At 36.5% G+C, this 20,686-nt stretch overlaps 1 protein-coding gene across 3 annotated transcripts in view; it reads left to right on the top strand.

Moving 5' to 3' along the window:
* The first annotated feature begins 3,920 nt into the window (after window positions 1–3,920).
* LOC127553520 (sulfotransferase 1C2-like) overlaps window positions 3,921–20,686 on the top strand; it is a 31,526-nt gene continuing 14,760 nt past the window's right edge. The window contains exons 1-4 of one of the 3 annotated variants that reach the window (XM_051984291.1): window positions 3,921–4,057; window positions 7,669–7,856; window positions 14,561–14,686; window positions 19,368–19,465. In XM_051984291.1, coding sequence (XP_051840251.1) covers window positions 7,676–7,856; window positions 14,561–14,686; window positions 19,368–19,465 — 405 coding nt within the window. In that variant the 5' untranslated portion in view covers window positions 3,921–4,057; window positions 7,669–7,675. Of the gene's footprint in view, window positions 4,058–6,913; window positions 7,023–7,088; window positions 7,197–7,668; window positions 7,857–14,560; window positions 14,687–19,367; window positions 19,466–20,686 lie in introns of those variants that run through there. The other 2 variants (XM_051984292.1, XM_051984293.1) reach the window with 2 other exon arrangements.

Genomic DNA, 20,686 nt, shown 5'->3' with positions numbered 1-20,686 from the left:
GGGATGATAAAGAGGTGTGAAAGAAAGAGGGAAATTGAATGGGATAAATAATTTCACATAAAGAGGTATGAAAGACCCTTTACAGTGAAGAAGACAGGCGAGTAGCCAGTGGACTATACTTGAACCTTATTTTCATCATATTGGTTCAAAGACATATAATTGGGGGAAAATAAAATACTATTATAAAAAGAAAGTGAAATATTCTATTTCTGAACAAAAGTAATATTTTATGACCATAAAAGGGACCATTCCCAGGAAAACTTCTGGAAAAAAAATTGTCTTCTTTTGCTGCCAACCTCTCTGTTTTATTCCATTATCCTTTTTCATAACACTCTCATATTTTCAAGGATATCAGTGCCATCATAATGCTCTTCTCATCCTCTTTTTTAAAAATTGTCCTTGGGGAAAAAATTAGAAATTGATTTTTGCTAAAAGCATTAACAATGAGCAAAATCTTAAAGTGTTATCTCTCCGTGTGTAACATCTTAAAAGGAATGAAAAAAGGTCTGTTGCAGAATTTTAAACAAGAGTTGAAAGGAGGGAAAGATGTTATATGAGTAAAACGTACCCTTTTAAAGCTCCTGAACTTAAGCTTCGTAACCTGTTTTGCAAACCTATATGGGATCTTATAACTGAATGTGGAGGTCATGAAATTATGATTTATTATCAGTAAATGTTTTATTTGCATACCTATATACCGGGGTCTCATAAAAATTTCTCAGACAAAAAGGGGTCACAAGTGGGAAAAGTTTAAGAAACCTGCCTTAAGCAATACCTGTATTTCACCAACTATTGTAAAAATCAATTAGGTTCACTAGTACAGCCTATTCATAAATACATATCTATTATTTTGTCTTACATTCCTTTTAAAGAGGTTACTATTGATCTACTAACAGGATCCATGTGGCAGTCATGGTGAACACTAAAGGCCCAACATATGTTAAGTTATCTTATGTAAAAAGCTAATGACTCAGCAAAGATATATTTATCATGTTACACCTACATATTCATACCAAATACCTTTTGCTCTACAAATACCTTTATCTGATCATTTATGACTTATACAAACAAGTCCTTAGATTCCCTTTCTGGGTTCAATACATCACACATATATCTCCTTAAGCAATAGGAATACAGATAATGCTTTTGTAGTTAATAATTGGACTATGGCTTTCCAGTCTTTTATATTTAAAAAATCTTAAAAGATCACAATGCATTATTTTATGGAGATGAAAATATGTTACCTACCATAAGAGAGGGAATATCGTATAATTGATAGAGTGGATCTTGGAGCCAAAAAGCCCTGGGACACATCTTGGCAATGGGATTTTGAGTACTTAAGAAAAGAAGGAAAAGAGGGAGGGAGGGAGAGAGGAAAGAAGGAAGTGAAGGAGGGAGAGAAGGAGGGAGGGAGGGAGGGAGCAATGAAGGAAGGAAGGAAGGGAAGAAGGAAGCGAGGAAGAGAGGGAGGAAGTTAAAAGCAAAAGTTGACTTGAAAAAACAGTTCAGGAAGAAAAAAATTTTAAATCACTGGATTGACTGTCTTGACCAGAAATAGGATCTAGACATTATATTTCAAGAAATCTTAAAGGAAAACTGATCAGATCTCTTAGAATTAAAAAGCAAAGCAAAAATAGAAAGAATCTACTGGTCACCTCCTAAAAGAAAACCTAAAATGAAAACTTCTAGGAATATTATAATCAAAATCCAGAACTTCTAAATCAAAGAGAAAAATATTGCTAGGATTCAGAAATAAAGTATTCAAATACTAAGATACCACTGTCAGAATCACACACATGATTTAGCAGTCACTATTATAAAGAAACAGAGTTTTGGAATATTATCCCAGAAGAAAAGAGTATAAGTTTATAGCCAAGAAAACCATAACTAGAATTGCATAATCCTTATTTTTAATGAATGAAAGGACTTCTAAGCATTTCTTATTCTCCTGACTTGTCAGGAAGAAAACACACAACAGAAGTACAGAAAAATATTTCAATCCACAATAAGAGGAAAAGGGAAGAAGAAAGAATTGGAAGGGAGCCGGATTAAGGGAGAGTTTAGTCCTAAGCAAACAAAATATGGTATTTTTGAGATAGCAAAAAAGGAGAATCTGAAAGGAAGATTGATAAATTCTGAAATGGATAAAGAAGTTGTAATAAAGAAAAATTATATTATACTATTGTTCTATAAAAATTATATAGCAGATGATTTTAGACAAGTCTCAGAAGATTTGTAGGAACTGATGCAAAGTAAATTGAACAAAAAATAGAACAATTTATATGAGAATTTACAATATGGTAAAGGTTAACAACTTTGAAAGAATCAGAAATTCTGATCAGCATAATAATCAACCATAATTCCAGAAGGCTAATGATGAAACCTGTTTTGGTGAAACCTGTTACCCATCTCCTGTTAGAGAGATCATGTACTCAGAATGTAGAGTACAAAATGAAATGTTTTTTGAACACAACCAGTGCAGAAATTTGTTTTACTTAACTATACCTGTTTATAAGATTTTTTTTCTTTCATTCTCATTAAGGGTGAAGGGAGATTGGAAAGAAGAGATAAGGCAGATTTTTTGCTTCTTGAAAAGATTTTGTATTTAATTAGATTGATACATATGTATATACAAACATGTATATACACATACATATATGTGTGTGAATATATTCATATATTTTCAAAGATGTATCTTATGAGGGAATAATTCCTTGGATTCTCAATTATTTTAAATAAAAAGGAAGCCTACAGTTTATGTTTGTTTTTAAATGTAGTGTCTCCAGTCTATATTGCCCCCAAGATTAATAATGAATTTCATGAGGTAAATGGAGCATGCTTCTTATATTACATTGAAGGTTTCTTCTATCTCTGACACTCTATGATTCTGCATAAATACAGAAATGCTGTGGGTTAAGTTATGATGAAAAAGGAGATAGATTAAAAATCATTATTAAATATGGATGATTTTTTAAATGAATAATGACCTAGACTCTATTTACAGATAGGGACACTCAATGTACATAATTTAGAAGTATGCAAGTGAAACAGTAATACAGATACCATTCTCCATGTCTACCACTATAATCTTCCTACATTCAAAGTCTGAAATGTTGTTGTCAATGCAAAGCTGGTTATTGTTGGCCAGTTCTGGCACTGAACATAATGTGTTAAGACTTTTAACATTATGGACCTTTTATAGTTGAGATTTCATTTGTCCCTTTCCTCATTTTCACAATCTCTGTGATAAGTAAGAAAATCTAATAGCTTCCTAAGTCTTGAATCTAGGGAGCTCTGTATTTATAGTATTCCACATAGAGCAAATATTACTGAGGGTTATTGACTTATTTTGTTTGGAATATGATTGGTCTCACATTTCAGCTTTAGAACTCTCATTCCCCACAAAAAATGAAAATCATTCTTCCTGATCACCAGAAGATATAAAATTGCTATTTGCCTCAAAAGCTCAGAAATTTCTTTCTCTATATCTCTGTCTGTCTGTGTGTACCTGTCTCCATCTTCATTAACTCTCTTTCTCTGTCTCTCTTTTTGTCTGTATGTGTCTCCCCTTTCACACACACACACACACACACACACACACACACACACACTCACACACAAAAGATTAGCCTCACAAACCCTAACCAATAGTAATTTCATTCCTGATGTAGCTCTTAGGTGTAGGCAGAACTATCAAGTATAAACACACTAATCAAAGTTCTAATAGGACAGATAAGGAGAACTGCCCTTAGTGTGGGAAATAATGTTAAAACACATTAAAAGACCATTGATCGTTATTTTTCCCAGAATGTCTGGAGATATAGGTGAACTCTGACCACAATTTCTCATTGGAGTATTCATATCATAATCACCTATATGGAGTTTAGTGTCCTAAATTGGTTGGTTTGGGCTGAAAACAGATATCATAAGTAACAATGATTGGACAGGCAAAATATCTTTGAGGGAAGATACTTAAATAAGCCCAACTAGTCAACTAAAACATACCCGGATCACATCTTGCTCACCTCCCTGTTTCACAAGGTGTCTTGAAATACTTGTAAGTAACCATGCAAAGCCTTCTTTTCAACTTTTATTTTGATTAGCTCTCAAAATTCAATTAATAATGATATTAAGGACATGTGGAATAAATGTGATTGCATAGTGCTGCTAAGGGAAAATTAGAGTTACAATTGATGATCAAAGTAAATATTTAAGCTATAAATTGTATTTAGATATTTAAAGAGGGTAAAATTTAGGGTTAGGATTAGAGTTAGGGTTAGAGTTGGGAGGCAGGAGGAAGGATTTAGGGTTAGAGTTAGAGTCGGGAGGCATTGAGGATAGGGAGGCGGGATTTGGGAGGGGGGATTTAGGGTTAGGGTGTGGGTTCGGGTTAGGTAGGGTTAGAGTCGGGAGTCGGGAGGCGCATTTAGAGTTAGGGTTAGATTTAGGGTTAGAGTCGGGAGCCGCGAATTTAGGGTTAGATTCGGTAGGCATTTAGGTTTAGGGTTAGGATTAGAGTTCGGGGGAGGGGAGGGGCAGTGCCGCGAATTTAGGGTTAGGGTTAGAGTTAGGGTTAGGGTTAGGTTTGGGTGAAGAAAATTAATATAAGGTACTTTTTGTGAGGAAAGGCATTAGAGAAGCTGGAGGGGATCCAGAAAGGCCTCGTGTAGAAGGATTTAATTTGAGTTTTGCAGAAAAGCAGGGATTATAAAACCTGAAGTAAAAGAGAAAGTACATTCAAGAGATGGGAATCAACTTGTACAATGAATGATACATAGATGAGTGATGACTTTTCTTATATGAGAAATAACAAACACAGTTTGGCTAGACACGTATAATTAGACTGGAAAAAATAAATTGGAACCAAGTTGTAAAGGTCTTGTGGTGATTTAGAGGTAATTAGATGGTGCAGTGGATAGAGTATCATCCCTGAAGTCAGGAGAACTTGAATTCAGATCTTGCAGCTGTGTGACCCTGGCCAAATCATTTGACCCCAATTATCTCACAAAAAATAGAAGTAGTTGGGAGGTTATTAAGTAGAAAACCTGTATTTTGAAGTATATATAGAACAAATGAAAAAGGACTAAGATGTCTACAAGTCACATAGCACCAAGTATAAAATAATGACTTTGATGATGGATTTTGAATTAGAGACCTAGGTATGAACACTGACTTTGCAACTTTATTCTTTGTGTGATCTCAGGAAGTCTCTTAAACTCTCTGGGCTTCAATTTAGTCATCTGTAAAAGGATAAGGCTGAACTAGGTTATTTCCAAAGGATATTATTTCCATAGCAAGCAATCCATTGGGAACATAATCTATATCTCTGAATGTTTCCTGTTTTTAAAGGACCAAAGCTCGTTCAATAACAAACCTCCATCTACATACTTTATAAAGGAGCACATTGACTCCCAAACATGTTAAGAAATTTATGTCACAGAACACAAATAGCCAGGATTCTACACCAGGTCCCCTCACTGCAAAGCCATTGCTCTTTAAAAAGCTTTTCATTTATCCAAATCTTCTTGTACAAAATTTTAATGTGGAATTGTTTTACATAATTGCACATGTATAATCTATATCTTATTGTTTAAAGTCTCAAGGAGAGGGAGAAAAAAGAGGGAAGGAAAGAATTTGGAATTCAAAAATTTAAATTAAAACATAAAAAGTAACATATACTTATGCTACATGTATACATGTCATAAGAATAAATGTAACTAGAACTCCTCCCCCAAAAATAAAAAGTCATTCACAATTTGGCTGCAATCTTTCTTTCCTGTTTGAGTTCACATCAATCTATCCCATGAACTCTGTGTTCCCCAAACATGTCATTCCATTTCCTGCCCTGAGCAGGTCACTCCCCTGTTCTAAGACCTTAGTTTCTCATTTGGTAAAATTTGTTGTTGGTGGTATTTAATCATTTTCAGTCATGTCTGGCTCTTCATGTCCCCATTTGGGATTTTCTTGGCAAAGATATTGGAATAGTTTGCCATTTCCTTCTCCAGACCATTTTACAGATGGGGAAACTAAGGCATTACCCAGGGTGACACAGCTTGTGTCTAGGGTCAGATTTGACTTCAGGAAAAGGAGTCTTCCTGATTCCAAGCCTAGCACTTTATCTACTCTTTCACCTTCCTGCCCATTTCTTATAATAGATATCATAATATTTTCATGTTGTTCACAAGAAAAGCACTTTATACATTTTTTAAAAATGTTACATAAGTATGAGCTGTTCATTACAAAGAATCTTCCTTATCTCTCACTCTTAGCTTTCCTAGCTTCCTTCAAGGCACAACTGAAAGTACTCAAAGTCTTTTTTGTTAGTGTTTCCCACCCACAACTGGCATTAATTACTTTTCACATATTTTCACATATTAATTTATCTGCAAACATAATAATTTTCCCCATTCTAATGTAAACTTCAGGAGGACAGGAACTGTTTCTCTCTTTGTCTTTGCTTCACCAACATAAACAAGACATCTGGCACCAAACAGGTGCTTAATAAACATTTTTTTTTTAAAAATAACAGCATGAATGAAAGAGTTAACAAAAACCCAACATCCACTTGGAGATGAAAGTTTAAACTGATTTGGCATCTTCTCAAAATCAGAGCTGAGGCAGAGGCTGGACAAGAAAAACAAGCCAAAAAAAAAAGGTGAAGAAAGAAAAAACAAAGGAACAGAACAATGTTATCTCTAAATCTTTTCCCTGCCTGGAGATACCAACTTTGCAAAACACAGAAAACTTCATTCCCTTCACTAGTAATCACTCATTCCACTATAGGGAAAAAGTCCAATACCACAGCCATTCAATGTCTTTGTTGCTTAGGGCCCATCCTTGTGTTAGAAATCTGACTGGAGAATGACCTGGGTAATAACTAAAGGCATCTTGAACTCAGATGTACTTTGGTCTCCCGGAATTGCTGTACCAGGAAATACCTCAGAACCTCTCCTTGGAATGTTTTCATTAAAATATAACTACTGCACAGTGACCTAAATTCTGTTTTCCCTTAGCATTAAAAGGTAAGACATACAAATTAAAACAAGCTATATGTATTTTGTATTAACTTGTACTATAATGCAATAGGAGCTAAGAAAATAATTACCAAATATGGGGTCAAATGTTTTGGGGCATTAGCCTGACCTACAATGGCAAAACTAGGACTTTGACATTTTCCAAAAGGCCTGGAGTCCATGGTAAGAGCTTTCTTTTTTCTCTGTCATTTTCCAAACTCATCTTCCATTCACATCCCTAAAATATACGTGCACATACCCTCATATCTGCTAAGGTCTTTAAGTTCTTCTCTCTTCCCTTGCAAGTGATTTTGCTTCCCCACTAGAACCTGTCCACCCACCCCCTGCCATACCGGCTAGAGATTTCTGAGGTTCTCTTGCTTCCCACAACTCCATCTCAGTTCTTTCTCTCTCTGTACTGATTCCCAATAGCAGCAATAGCCTTTCTTCTAGGGTCTTCCACGGTCTTACCAAACTTAACCATTCTCTATGCAGAGTGGAGGCTTGGGGATTATAGTTTAACAATAATAATAACAACTGGCATTTATATAGGGATTGTGAATCCCTGAACTTTGATCTTAAATAATTACAATCAACAAATACATTGTTATTCTCCTTTTATAGTTATAGTGTTTCCTCTACTTTATTATGATAGAAATCCTATGAAAGAGAGTATGACCCAGGAAGCAAAAAGACCACTGCTTTCAGAGGGAAAGAAACGTGCATCACTGGGGGAAGTAGAAAGGATCTTCCTGCCAAGTACAACAGTGAATAACTGGGATCAAATACAGAAATTCAGATTCAAGGATGATGATCTTCTCATCTGTACCTATCCTAAGTCAGGTGAATATGTTTGGAAATATTAAAGTTTCTTTTCATAACAACTGCTGATGCTTTATGTAATAATTATGTCTATATTGTAATTATTTATAATTAACAATTAAATTTATATAGTATTAAAATAAGATGTTACATTAATAATATAATAAAATTTAATTATTTTATTTAATAATTATTTATATGTTTTAAGATTTATAAAATGCTTTGTAAGTATTCATCATTTTATTTTATCCTTACAACTTTGTAAATAATATAGTTACCTGTGTAGGCCATTGGGGTTTCAATCTACTTCCTCCCCCTTTCTGTTTAGCCTTTAGAGTACAATGGACCTGATCCTGGATTATAGGGAATGCCTGTAACATGTTTAATGGCAAACGTGGCAAGGAAGGTGGCCATCTGCTTAGAGGTATAAGCTGGACTGTTGTTGGTTTTTATGGTATTAGGAACTCTGTAGGAGGAGAAGCAACTATACAAGTGTTTAATGACTGAAGGAATGTTCTCATGGGAGGCCACTGTGGCCCAAAGGAATTTAGCAAAGGTGTCAATACAAACGTGGATGGTCATACAGCCCACATGTGTCACATCCATTTGCCACAAGTCACTGGGGAATAAACCGCGGGACTAACTCCTTTACTAGGTGGAGGAGGGAGAAACAGAACACACTGAACACAGCTTCACTATCTGTTGGCCTTGTTCCCAGGTGAGGCCACAAAGATGAAGTAGAGAATTAGTGAGTGGAGACAATCATGGGCATGTTCAGGGGATGTGGAGACCATGAGAAGGGAGCATTGTAAAGGCCAGTACGCCACCTCATTGCCTCCAAATATGCCTCCTGCACAGCATTGGTGAGAGTATACATACAGGATGTAAATGGAATGTTTCCTAGTCTGTAAAATCAGCTGCAAGTCAGTAAGAAGGTCAGCAACTGAAGAATTCTGAGATTGTAAAGATAGCATCCTCAACACCTCTGAGCACTCAAACAACATATAAGCCCTCTGATATGATGTTTTTTTTTTTTTTTTAACAGATCTGGAGGATAATAGCTACAAGCTTATTTTTCTGGATAGTATCATAAGAGGTCTCTAATATGAGAATCTCTTTTGAGCACTCATGATAAATTGAGGCCTTCCGGTTCTTAGTGGCGTCAATAAAGACGTTTGCACCTTGCACAGGCTCATCAACAATTGTCTTACAAGGGGACTGTACCATGATATGGGACAGCAAGGGAAGGAGCAAGCGTGTAAATGGGGACTTAGAGCACAATATGCCCATGGCCAATACGTTTGCATCATGACTTCTCTAGCTCCCAGTTCAAAGGGTAAATACAGTAAGGCTCTTTTCCCTGTTAGATGAAAAGTTCTTTTTACTGCCTCAAGGCAAGTTCTCCTAAGTTTGGTAATATCTTCTGTGATCTTGTTATGTATACATATTTCAAAAATTTACTATCTTGATGTAATATCGCAAAAGGACTTTTTTGATCTACTAAAGAGTCCTCTACAGGACACATGGAGTCCCACCTCGCTATTTCAGATTTAGAAGTGAGAACAATGATCTTATAAATTGTGTCCCTTGCAGAGGAGGTCCATTTATGAGGGAGTTTAAATCAGACTCTCCTTTTAAGATGTCATATAAAGGCTGCATCAAAGAAATAGGAATAGGGGCACGAGCCCTTATCCATTGAATTTCTCCAACCAGTTTCTGAAGTAGGTTCAGAGTATTCCCCTTGTCTAATTGTAAGTTAGGTGTCTGATCAGTAACTGCAGAAGTCCCCATGTGGCGCCCCAAGTAAGTGATGGGAGAGTTACATTGGCTCTTCTCTGGGGCAGTCCATGTTGAGTGAGAATGCTTATGGTCTCTTTAAGCAGGGCAGAGAGAACTTTCCCACTGCTGGTTGATAACAATATATCATCCATATAATGCAGTATCATGGCATGAAGCCACACCTTCCTAATTGGTTCTAGCACTTGTGCTATGTACACGTGACACAAGGTAGGGCTACAGCACATCCCTTGGGGGAACTTTCCATTAGTAGCACAGATCAGGTACTGCATTGCTTATAGAGGAAATGGTGAAAAACAATTTTTTTCTTATCCTCTGGGGCCAGAGAGATGGAGAAGAAATAATCTTGTATGTCTATTACTATAAATGGCCAGCCAGTGGGAACTAGATTAGGAGATGACATGCCAGTCTATAGGGCTCCCTTAGGTTCAATAACAGCATTAACGGCCCTAAGGCCCACTAGCATTCTGAATCGTCCAAATCTTTATAATATATATAGGGCTATTCCATGGGCTAGATGTTGGTTCTATATGTCCAGCCTTCAACTGCTGTTGCACAATTTCACATAAGGTTTGGGCTTTGTCCACTGAGAAAAGCCATTGGGGTACCCAAACCGGGGTGTTAGATTTCCATGTTAATGTGTGGGTGTGATATGAAAGATGGTGCCCAAACACCCGATGACCCCAATCAAAAATCCTGTGAAAGTGGCATATAAACTGAGGCCCCACAAGCCTTCACTATGTCCCTGCCCCTAGATTGTACCTGAGGTCTATGACCATCAGGGTCGGGAATATCCCTCGTTTGTCTGCAAACTGCCAGGACAGGTCTTCTGCTGCAACCCCTTTAGATATAATAGCTACAAGCAATTGAAAGGCACTGGAGCCAACATTCTCACATCTCTTTATCATCTCTTCCAGGCCCCTCCCCAATTAGAGTAAGCATGGCCTTCTGGCAGTTAGTATTAGAATTCTTCATTGCAATTTCTGTATAAAGAGGCTGGAAGCTTCTCCTCTGCCCACTGACCTCTCAACAGCCTCCTGTAGGTGGGCCACAAAATCAGGAAAAGGTTCATCTGGGACCTGTTTACTTTTAATCACTGAGGGCTTCTGCTTTCCAGAAGCCCGAATTTTGCTAAAGGCTCATTGGGCACACTGGGACACAGCTGCATATACTGCTGCATCATATTGCATTTGACCCTCATTTCTTTCATACCTTCCAGCTTTCTATATTATTTGTCCTAAACTTGACTGGGAATCTCCAAAGTCTCCACAAGGTGGCACAGAGGGAGGAGGCCGGAGACATATTTCCTCAGGGAGGGCTGGGAATGGGGGAGACAGAGGTGACCTTTCCTCTGTTTGCTTTCTCCTTCCTCGTCTTATCACTGTCTTTTTTCTCAAGGTCATATGTTTACTTCCTCATTACTCATCTTATCCTTGCCTCTTCCTGTTCCATCATATCTTCCTCACTATCTCTTCCTTTTTCATTACATCCACCTCTTCATCTTCCTTTTTACTTCCTGATTCTTTCCCACAGCTAACTTCTACCAGCTCCATTTTATGAGAACGGCTAGTTCCAGTGAGAGCCAATTTACAACCTTTATTTGTTTTATGATTCTCCCTGTATACTTCATTATATAATTTTAATGGATTGCAGCTTGCACCTCTTAAAGTGCTTCTGATGACTTGATAAATGAGTTGATGCTGTTCTGGGATGGCTCCCAGCTTTTCTTATCATAGGAAGCCATCTGATTACCTACTATCTCCCACTTTTTAAAATCAATTTCCAATCCTGTTTGCTTTACTATTCTATAAACTTCTTTCCCTAGCACCTCCTGGTCTGGGACCTTCACTATAGTTTGTCTCATACCGAACATTCCACTCACTAGAATAGAGTTCTGTCTCTCTTCCCACTCTGTAGACCTGCTACAAGGTGAGGTCCTAGCCATATAGTATCTATTTGGATACCACTTCTAGCATCCCTTAAGACTACTCTATCTGCCCACCCAGTCAGCAGCACGGCTAGGCCAACTTACTAATCTTTGGGCACCAACATTGATCACACAGAGACAGACCCACCAGGAGGTGCAACTATTCTGACTTTATTCAGTCATCCTCTCAGTGGGGGGTAGCAGAAAACAGGAGCACAAGAAAGCAGAGGCACAAGAAAGAGAGTGAGCTCTGCTCAGGGCTGCCTATTTATGCTGCCTTTCCTTGGTGATTGCCCAAGCCCAGCCCCCTCAAAACTGCATAGATGGAGCCCTCAGAAGGGAGGCTTCTGGAGTTAGTGCTGCTTCCCAGGAGGAGATCTAGCAAGAGGACATGCCCCTTGCCATCTCAAGAAACCTATAACAGTTCCTTTAACTCCTGCCTGTCTCAGAGGCAAAGCCCTTTTTTACCTCCTGGGCCCACCCTACCAACTAACATGGCATACAGGCTCTGTGGCACATCTCAAAGAGAGAGCAGTGCTTCATTGCCCCTAACACCACTAAAAAAGAACACAGGCTTTCTATAATTTAATATCCTCAAGAGTTATTGTGCCCAGAAAAGTTCTTCACTCTGATGGGGTCCTTTAAATTTTAACTAGAGATGATGTCAGAGAACAAATATGTAAAGGCAATCCCTAAGCTATTATTCTTAGACTTTCTAATTTGTTGGGTCCTTTCAGAGTTGTGACTGAAGAATTCTGATACTTGGGGTAAAAAAAAAAGAAATCCAAAGAGAGGTCCATCAAGAGCACAGAGCAGGAAAGGATGATGCCTGAATAAACCAACTTAAAGTCAAGCTAAAGGGTCAGCGGCCCTATATTGTGGTCTGTATTGTGCTCTCCACTGCATATCCAGTGGCACTAAATTCACTCCCTCTCCAACCTTGGCACAATCACTCTAAAAAGAGAGTTGGTGAAGGAATTCTTCTTCTGTCTCCTTTGAATGTTAGATGTAGTGCAGATATGCAGAAGACATGAAAACTTAGTTACAACTGACACTAAGAGAGAGACCAGATAAATTACTGATAATAAAGTGATATGAAGAGACTTGAGGTTAGCAGCACCTGAGAATATATCTCTTGATTGTGCCCCAAATCTTCAGACTCTCATTTCTCTCTTAATGTACTTCAGACATTCCAGCTTGAGGCACTCTAGTTACCAGGCCAGTGTATTTACAAGAAGTCTAACCTACAAGGTGATGAGGCTATAGTTCTGAAGTAGAATCTAGAATGAGTTAACTCATAATATAGACATGAATGACTATGGAGCTTTCTGAAGCTTTGCCTCTAAAATGCTTAGCTGTGAGATTTAGGTATAAATTATAATATGTTTTAATGTGCTTTAGAACAGAGGAAGATAAAAACTAGTCTTAGTTGTATTCAGAGTGGAATTAAGGCCAGGGAGAAGGAAACTCTCTTATGTTAGAAAAATGATTGGGGAAACAAAAGGGGAATGCCACTAGTTGTTTTCACCTCTGATGATAGCTAAATAATCTATGATAACCCCATTCATTAAGAAGGTAAAGTTTAGCATCCAAGATATATTTCTCCTGCCCTGTTCTAGTTCTGACTACCCCAAGACATCAGAGGATGACTTTAGTGGAGGTGTTAATTTAAAATAAATCTGCTGGACCTGGAATTAGGAGTTCTCAAATGTAGAAGGAGGCACAGAAGTTAACCTGGGTAACAAAGCTAAAAGCTCTGGCCTTTTTGGAGAGGGGAGATTTTTATTACATCTCCTGAAAGTAGATATGGCTATAATATCCTATTAACAACTCAGTGGGATGATAGAGGGCATCTCCTTAGTGGGTCATGTGGAATACCCTGTCTATTGTTCATTTACACCACAAGGACTGTCAAATATGTTTGATTTAACTGACTCAAACCATCATAGAGATATACTTTTGTACTGTGCTTTATAAAAAGAGGACAAGAAATGAGGCCCTAGTCTGTCTAGAAGATTATGTTGAATTTGGGGATATACTCTCCTAGATAAACCTATATGCAATGAGTTCACAGAAAGAGAAAGAAATGAAGAGCAGAGCTAACTGGGACCCTGATAAGGAGATGGTCTCAATCAAAAGGAAGTGGTTATTTCATCTGTAAAATGAAGACAATAATAGCACCCACCTCAGAGAGTTATGAATATCAAACAAGATATTGTATGTAAAGCTCTTCACAAATCTTTATATAAATGCCAACTATTATTATTATATTATTGTGCCCACACATTCCAGAGATATAATCAAAGTCTCAAAGATCTCATATTCTAGCTTTGTTAGTTATTTCTGATCACTCCTCATTCACCAAAAGTCTCAGTGTCTGATCAGATAAATAAGAATACTAAGATTTACTCTTCCAACCTCATGGAATTGTTGTAAGAAAGCATTATCAAATCCAAAAGTGCTATATAAATATGAGTTGTCACAGCAGTCCTGTATGGTATAACTAGTTTTTTCCCTTCAGTAGAAAGGGATCTAGAGAATTCTGGGTTCAAATCCCTGCTCTTACTACCTATAGACCTTGGTTAAATGGTTTCAATTCTCATGACTCCATGGTCTTCATTTATAAAATGAGAAGTTTGAATTCAATATCTAAGGTCCCTTCCAAATCCAACTATATGGTCTACAGTGGTTTTCTATGTTTCAGGAAGTTCATAGTTCATAAGCCACTCTGTAACTAAAAAAAATTACACCTACTTTCCTACCCCAAGCTGAGAGTTTCCAGGAGATTTTTCACTTCTACCTCTAAAAGTGGTGGATCTATCACATCATTTCTAGTAGAATTTCAGTCATTTCCTTGCCAAAAAAAAGGAAGAATATCCATCTACCATGGATAATAAAGTTATGAACTGAGGATAATATAGCTAGTAGTATAGCAGGGCCAGAAGTTAATATGATGCTTCCATGTGCTCTCTGTTTCTAATTCTTTCTACCTGGGAATCAGGAACAACATGGATTCAGGAAATTGTGGACATGATTGAACAGAAAGGAGATGTGGAAAAGTGTCGACGATCAGTCATTCATCATCGGCATCCTTTCATTGAGTGGGCACGTTCACCTCAACCTACTGGTAGGCACTTTTCTCTCTCTCTTTTTATTTACTTGGTTATTTACTTGGTAACTCCCTCGTGGAGTAGGTAGGTTGCTAAGTAGATGAAATTCTTGTCCTAGAGACAGCAACATCTGAGCTCACATCCAGCTCAATGAAACTATGAGCTGTGCCATGCAGGATTACCCAAGATGGACAATTCATAGTAGAGAGCTCTAAAAAAACAATAACAACAAAGGAATTACTGAAGAAGGAAATGGCAAACCATTCCAGTATATTTGCCAAGAAAACACTATGGAAAAAATAGTCCATGGGATCATGAAGAATTAACATGATTGAAAGACTGAACAGCAAATCTCTCCCACTACAATGTAATCTCCTTGAGATCTATTTTTGCCTTACTTTTTAATCCCTGAACTTGGCTCAGTGCTTGGCATTTAATAATGACTCAATAAAACTTTTGATGATCAATTGCTTAACTGTTCTCCAGTCTCCCTTGGACTGTCCTCCCTTGTCTTTTATAGACAGCCTGGGTACCTGCCAAATCAGATTTTTGTCTACTTACTTTGTAATCAGTACTTATGTCTTCATCCTTCTTGTCTAACAACATAATTTCTAGCTTCTTTTTCTGATCCCCAGAATGCATATATGCCTGCCTTTGAATCCAAAGTCTGAGCTAGTAAATGACTTCAGACATCATTAGGTTTAACTCTCAACTGAATAGGTTAATCCTGGCAAAGGCTCATCCACCTTCACTTGAAAACTTCCAGTGACAGTAATTTACTCTCCATTGATGGCAACCAATTCCAGATGGCATAGCTCTAATTACTTAGGAAAGGTTTCCCTTTTTATCAATCAACAAATATTAATTAAGCATTTACCATGTGCTAGACACAATATTCTAAGAGCTGTGTACACAAAGAAACAAAAACCTCTTTCCCTCAAAAGCACATATAGTATTCCTTCCACATCACAATTTTCCCTATTGTGATTTCAATGTATCTCAGGTCAGCATAAGAAATTAAATGAGAATTTTTAGTAAGTTTTGCAGAAGCCACAGAAAACATATGAAGGCTAGCAGAAGACATAGAAAAGATTCAGAAACTTAGAAATGCATAAAATAAATATGGTATTGTATAATATTAACATATCTTTTAATGTCAAATCATTCAGTTTTCTTCTCTAGTAATGAAGGGAGAGCCAAAAACTTTACAGATTTTTTCCAGATTGCAGGAGCACTCCATTCTCAACCCCCTTGATTTAGAAGGGATAATTATACATATATGTCCCTGTGCGTGTTTGTGGGCAACTAGATAGCACAGTGGATACATTGCTGGAAGACCTATCTTCCAGAATTCAAACAGAGCCTCAGATACTTGCTAGCTGTGTGACCCTGGGCAAGTCACTCAACTCTGTTTCAACTTCTTCATCTATAAAATGAGCTGGGGAAGGAAATTGCAAACCACTTCAGTATCTTTGCCAAGAAAACCCCAAATGGGATCATGAAAAGTTGGACATGACTGAAATGAACAACTTATGTGCACATATATGTATATATACATGTATGTATGTTTATATGTATATGAAAATTTGGAGTTCAATAAGATCAATCTTTTAATTTTCTTGACTTTCTTGTTTTTAACTCATTGTTTCATCTTGACCTTCAATTCACATATGTACCTGGACTCCATTCTAATTGTTGGTCTACCTGTCTATCTTATTGAAATCTATCAGTCCAAATTTCTTGCCCTAACTTCATGTTTAATCAGGGTCACCACTGACAGCTGGAAGAAATCAGAAAAAACAAAGTAGCTGATATTTGGCAAGGTAGAATAGGAAATTCACAAACATGTAAGCAGAAGAAACAATGCTGCACGCAAGCCAGGGAACACTGTCTTGGAATGCTGGAATAATAGCAGCAGATGTCCCTAATTAAGGGCGCTATGGTCAAAGATGGATTAGTTCTTGTAAAACTCAAACCTAATATACTCCCAGAGGCAAAGAACCAAAAACAATGCTAGATTCTATAATAAACAGAACCTCAAACCATCAGTATCAGTCCATACCTCTGATGCTATCTAGAAATATTTTTACTGCATAAAGGCCTGATTCTTGGTTTTTATTAATCTCTTTCATTTTTTACATCAAAATCACATCTGAATATATCTTTTCCTCTTCCCTATCCAAAGGTCCCTCCCTCATAATAAAAACTTTATTATGTAAATAATATATAAAAATAGAAATAAATAATATATAAATATACAAATATAAATATTATATAAAAGAAAAAAATTTATTATATAAATAAAAGAAAGGGGAGAGGGAAGGGAAAAGGTTCAGCAAAATCAATCAATATTTTTATTATATCTAATAGTACATGCGATTTTCCACATTCATAGTCCCTCAACCCCTGTAAAGAAGAGAGGAATTTATTTTTCAACTCTTCTCCATGACCAAGCTTAGTCACTATAATTATACAGCATTTAGCTTCTTTTTTGTTGTTGTTTTTTTCCATTTGCATTATTGTAGTCATCATGTGTATTGTTTTTTTACTGTTTTTGCTTAAATCTTTCTGCATTCTTTGTGTATTTCTCTGAAGTCTTCATATTTATCATTTCATACAGCACAATAATATTCCACTACATTCTTTTGCCAGAATTGACTTAAGACATTCTTAATCAATGGGAATCTAGTTTGTATACAATTCTTCACTACCATCAGAAATTTGACAGTGAATATTTTGGTGTATATGGGACCTTTTCTACAGAGATATATATTTCAAATTAAAGGATGTTTCCCTAAACTTCTCTAAATTTATAAGAGTAAGTTAAGGAGAATGAATGGGTATCAATACTGGAGCCAGCAACTACCCCAGAAAAACCTAGAAGTAGATAGGGTAGAAGGCTGATTTGCCAAATGATATTTCAGTTTTCTGTTCATACTAATAGCATTAAATAATGCCCACTAGAGTAAAATAGCCTAATATTTTACACAGTAATTTTTTAAACTTTATTATGATTTTTTTACTCTGATAATACTCCAGCATTCTTCTATCTTCACCTGCTCTACTGCATTTTCTGCGGGACCAAGGATCAAACTTTTGTTTCTTCTAGCAGTCTACCTTTGATTTTTCTCCCTCTACACTATAACAAAAGGTCTCTGGTAGGAAGAAAACACAAGGAGAAAGATATATTTCAGCAGGAAGAGAACATAAGAGGAAAGATATGATTGAGCAGAAGTCCTAAGTCCTCAAAAGATTGGCGGGGTGAGGGAAGCAACTAAGAGATGCTGAGAAGCCTCAGCATCAGGAAGACAACAGAGGGCCAAGCCAGTGGATGCTTCAGGGAAGTCAGTAGGTACCTCCAAAGAAGAATCAGGAATGCTGACCCCTCCTTTCTCTGGCCTGTTTTTATCTATTCTTGCCTGACTACATCAACTGTCCAGTTATTATTGTTACTTACAAAGGGTTGTGGAAAAAAGTTCTATATTTTTTTAACTACCATTTAAAGTTAATTGTGATTTTAGAAATAAATATACTATGTCATTGTCCACATTAGGCACTAAACAAATACTTGTTTATTGATTGATTAATTGATTCTCTGCTCTTTCTTCTACAGCTGAGAATTAAATGAGTTAAAACACACAAAAAAGGCAAGGACAGTGGGCAAGGACAAAGTGAAAGACAAAAACATATTAGTGGGGAAGTTAGCCTCAGACTCTTTACACTTCCTAGCTGTGTGGCTCTGGGCAAAGTCACTCAACCCAAATTGCTTCTCAAAAAACAAACAAACAAACAAACAAGAATAAGAGTTCAACATAACCAGAAAAACAAAAGCTCAAAACTATATTAGCAAAACTGAAAAGATGAAAAGTTTTTAAAAAGTTAAAAAAGGTATGAAAAATTTTCTTATTCCTAGTATCAGAAATAGTGACTTCCTTCTTTGATTTTCTCAAAGACCTTTGTTTTTACAGCACTTGTATTTTCCTGGTATTATGATTATTTCTTTATAAATTATATCTCTTATTAGGCATAAATTCCTCAAGGGCTGGGCTCGTTTGATTCTTTTTGTATCCTCTACAACACTTATCATAGTGTCCTAAACAAAGGAAATATTCTATAAATATTATTGAAAGAATGAACAGAAACAGTGGAAATAAAAGCAGAATACAAAATAAATAAAGAAGAGAGACTTTTTTTTTTCCTTAGGGGGGAAGGGGAAAACAAAATTGTAATTTTATTTCTATATGTGTCAATGTATATACTTTGACTCTGTTACTTACAGTCTTAGATTTCTCCCATTTACTGAGAAATCATATAAATTGCCAGGGTCACATATTTGGTAAAGCTCAAAAAAGAACACTGCTCTGATGTCTCTTTTTATGATTATGACATCCTGATTTCCAGTAAGACGCTCATTACAACTATTGTCCTGATGCAATAGAATCTTATTTGGAAGCTGAGAAATATCCCTAAGACTATAATTTTTATTCTTCTAAAGAAAAAGGAGATTATACCCATTAGTTCTACTTTCCAATCCAAGGTAATTCTTCCATAGAGAAGGTCCCCCAAAAATATATGGGGAAAGTAGAGATTTTGGACAATGGGAGATGCTTAATAGAACTTTCTCTAAAGAGGTTTGATGGTTAAACTATATACTTAGTTTATCCCCATGCACCTTTTCTTATTCTAAATTATTTTCAGGTGTGGACCAAGCCAATGCAATGCCCTCTCCTCGAATACTAAAGACACACCTTCCTACCCAATTGTTGCCTCCATCTTTCTGGGAAAGCACTTGTAAGGTAAGCAGAAACTTATGCAGGGTAATCTGAAAGAGTAGTCATATTCACTTAGGTAATGAAAATTATTGAATAAATGCAATAAAGAACACTATTCCAGCTTCAATTCTTCACTACCTCCCTCATCTTAAATATACTGCTGTTTTGAAAGGTTTTGAAAGTTTTGAATTGCTAGTGTCCATGAGTTATACCTCCAACAATATATCCAAGAGGATAAGACTCACTGGAATAAAAACAGATCACCATAATTTATAAATTCAGAACTTACTGAGCAGTCCCATTCCCCTCATAGTAAGTAGACCACATATTAGCATCTTAGCTCACAGAAGAAAGCTTGCCATATAGGCAGTCATATAACCTAAAGCATCAGCCTCCTTCATAAGCAGAGTATTTACTCATTAGCTCTATTTTCTCCCTATCATTCAAATCCCTTCTCTGACAAGTCATTTAAACTTCTTGTTCCTCCTTTTCCTTATCTACAAAATGAAACCATTAGACTAAATAGCTTCTGAAGGTCTCTTCCAACTCTAGCTCCATGACCCCTTGCTTTAAAATAGCTTCAAAAGCTTTAGAATTTCAATATGTTCAAGAAACTCAACAATAAGTGGCTTCCCTTAAAAAAAAAAAAAAAAAAAAAAAAACTGAGAGCTTCAGTGTACTATAGGCTCAATATAAAGTATTCAATATGACAAGGTATTTAAAAACCTAATGGTAACCTTGTTATTGTTCAGTCATTTCAGTCATGTTTAATTCTTTATGATCCCATTTAGGGGTTTTCATGACAAGACACTAGAATGGTTTTGCCATTATCTTCTCAAACTCATTTTACATATGGAGAAACTTAGGAGAGCCACACAGCTTGTAAAGTCTGAGATAAAATTTGAACTCATATAGATGAGTCTTCCTGATTCCAGGCCCAATACTCTATACTGTACCACCCAGTTGCCCCTCACATACTCTAAAACAGTGAATTTTTCTGGAAAAGATCTTAATTAAACGTTCAAAGTTCAAGTTATTAAACACATATGCTTTCTATTTCAATCAAGAGAATCTGTTGACAACAGACCCAAATATGATTTACCCCTTCTCATCTCAAAATAATTTTCTCATTAATGATTTTCCCCTGCTTAGTTACCAAATTATGCTCTCCTGCTTCAAAATTCTTCTTTAAAATTCATTTTCTCCATTATTCCTTCCTGAAATAACCTTAGTTTTAGTTTCTTC

This window comes from Antechinus flavipes, chromosome 3, assembly GCF_016432865.1.
Source record: "Antechinus flavipes isolate AdamAnt ecotype Samford, QLD, Australia chromosome 3, AdamAnt_v2, whole genome shotgun sequence".
Taxonomy (NCBI): domain Eukaryota; kingdom Metazoa; phylum Chordata; class Mammalia; order Dasyuromorphia; family Dasyuridae; genus Antechinus; species Antechinus flavipes.
The sequence above is the reverse complement of the archived record's forward strand: the minus strand, read 5'-3'. Positions and strand labels throughout refer to the sequence as shown.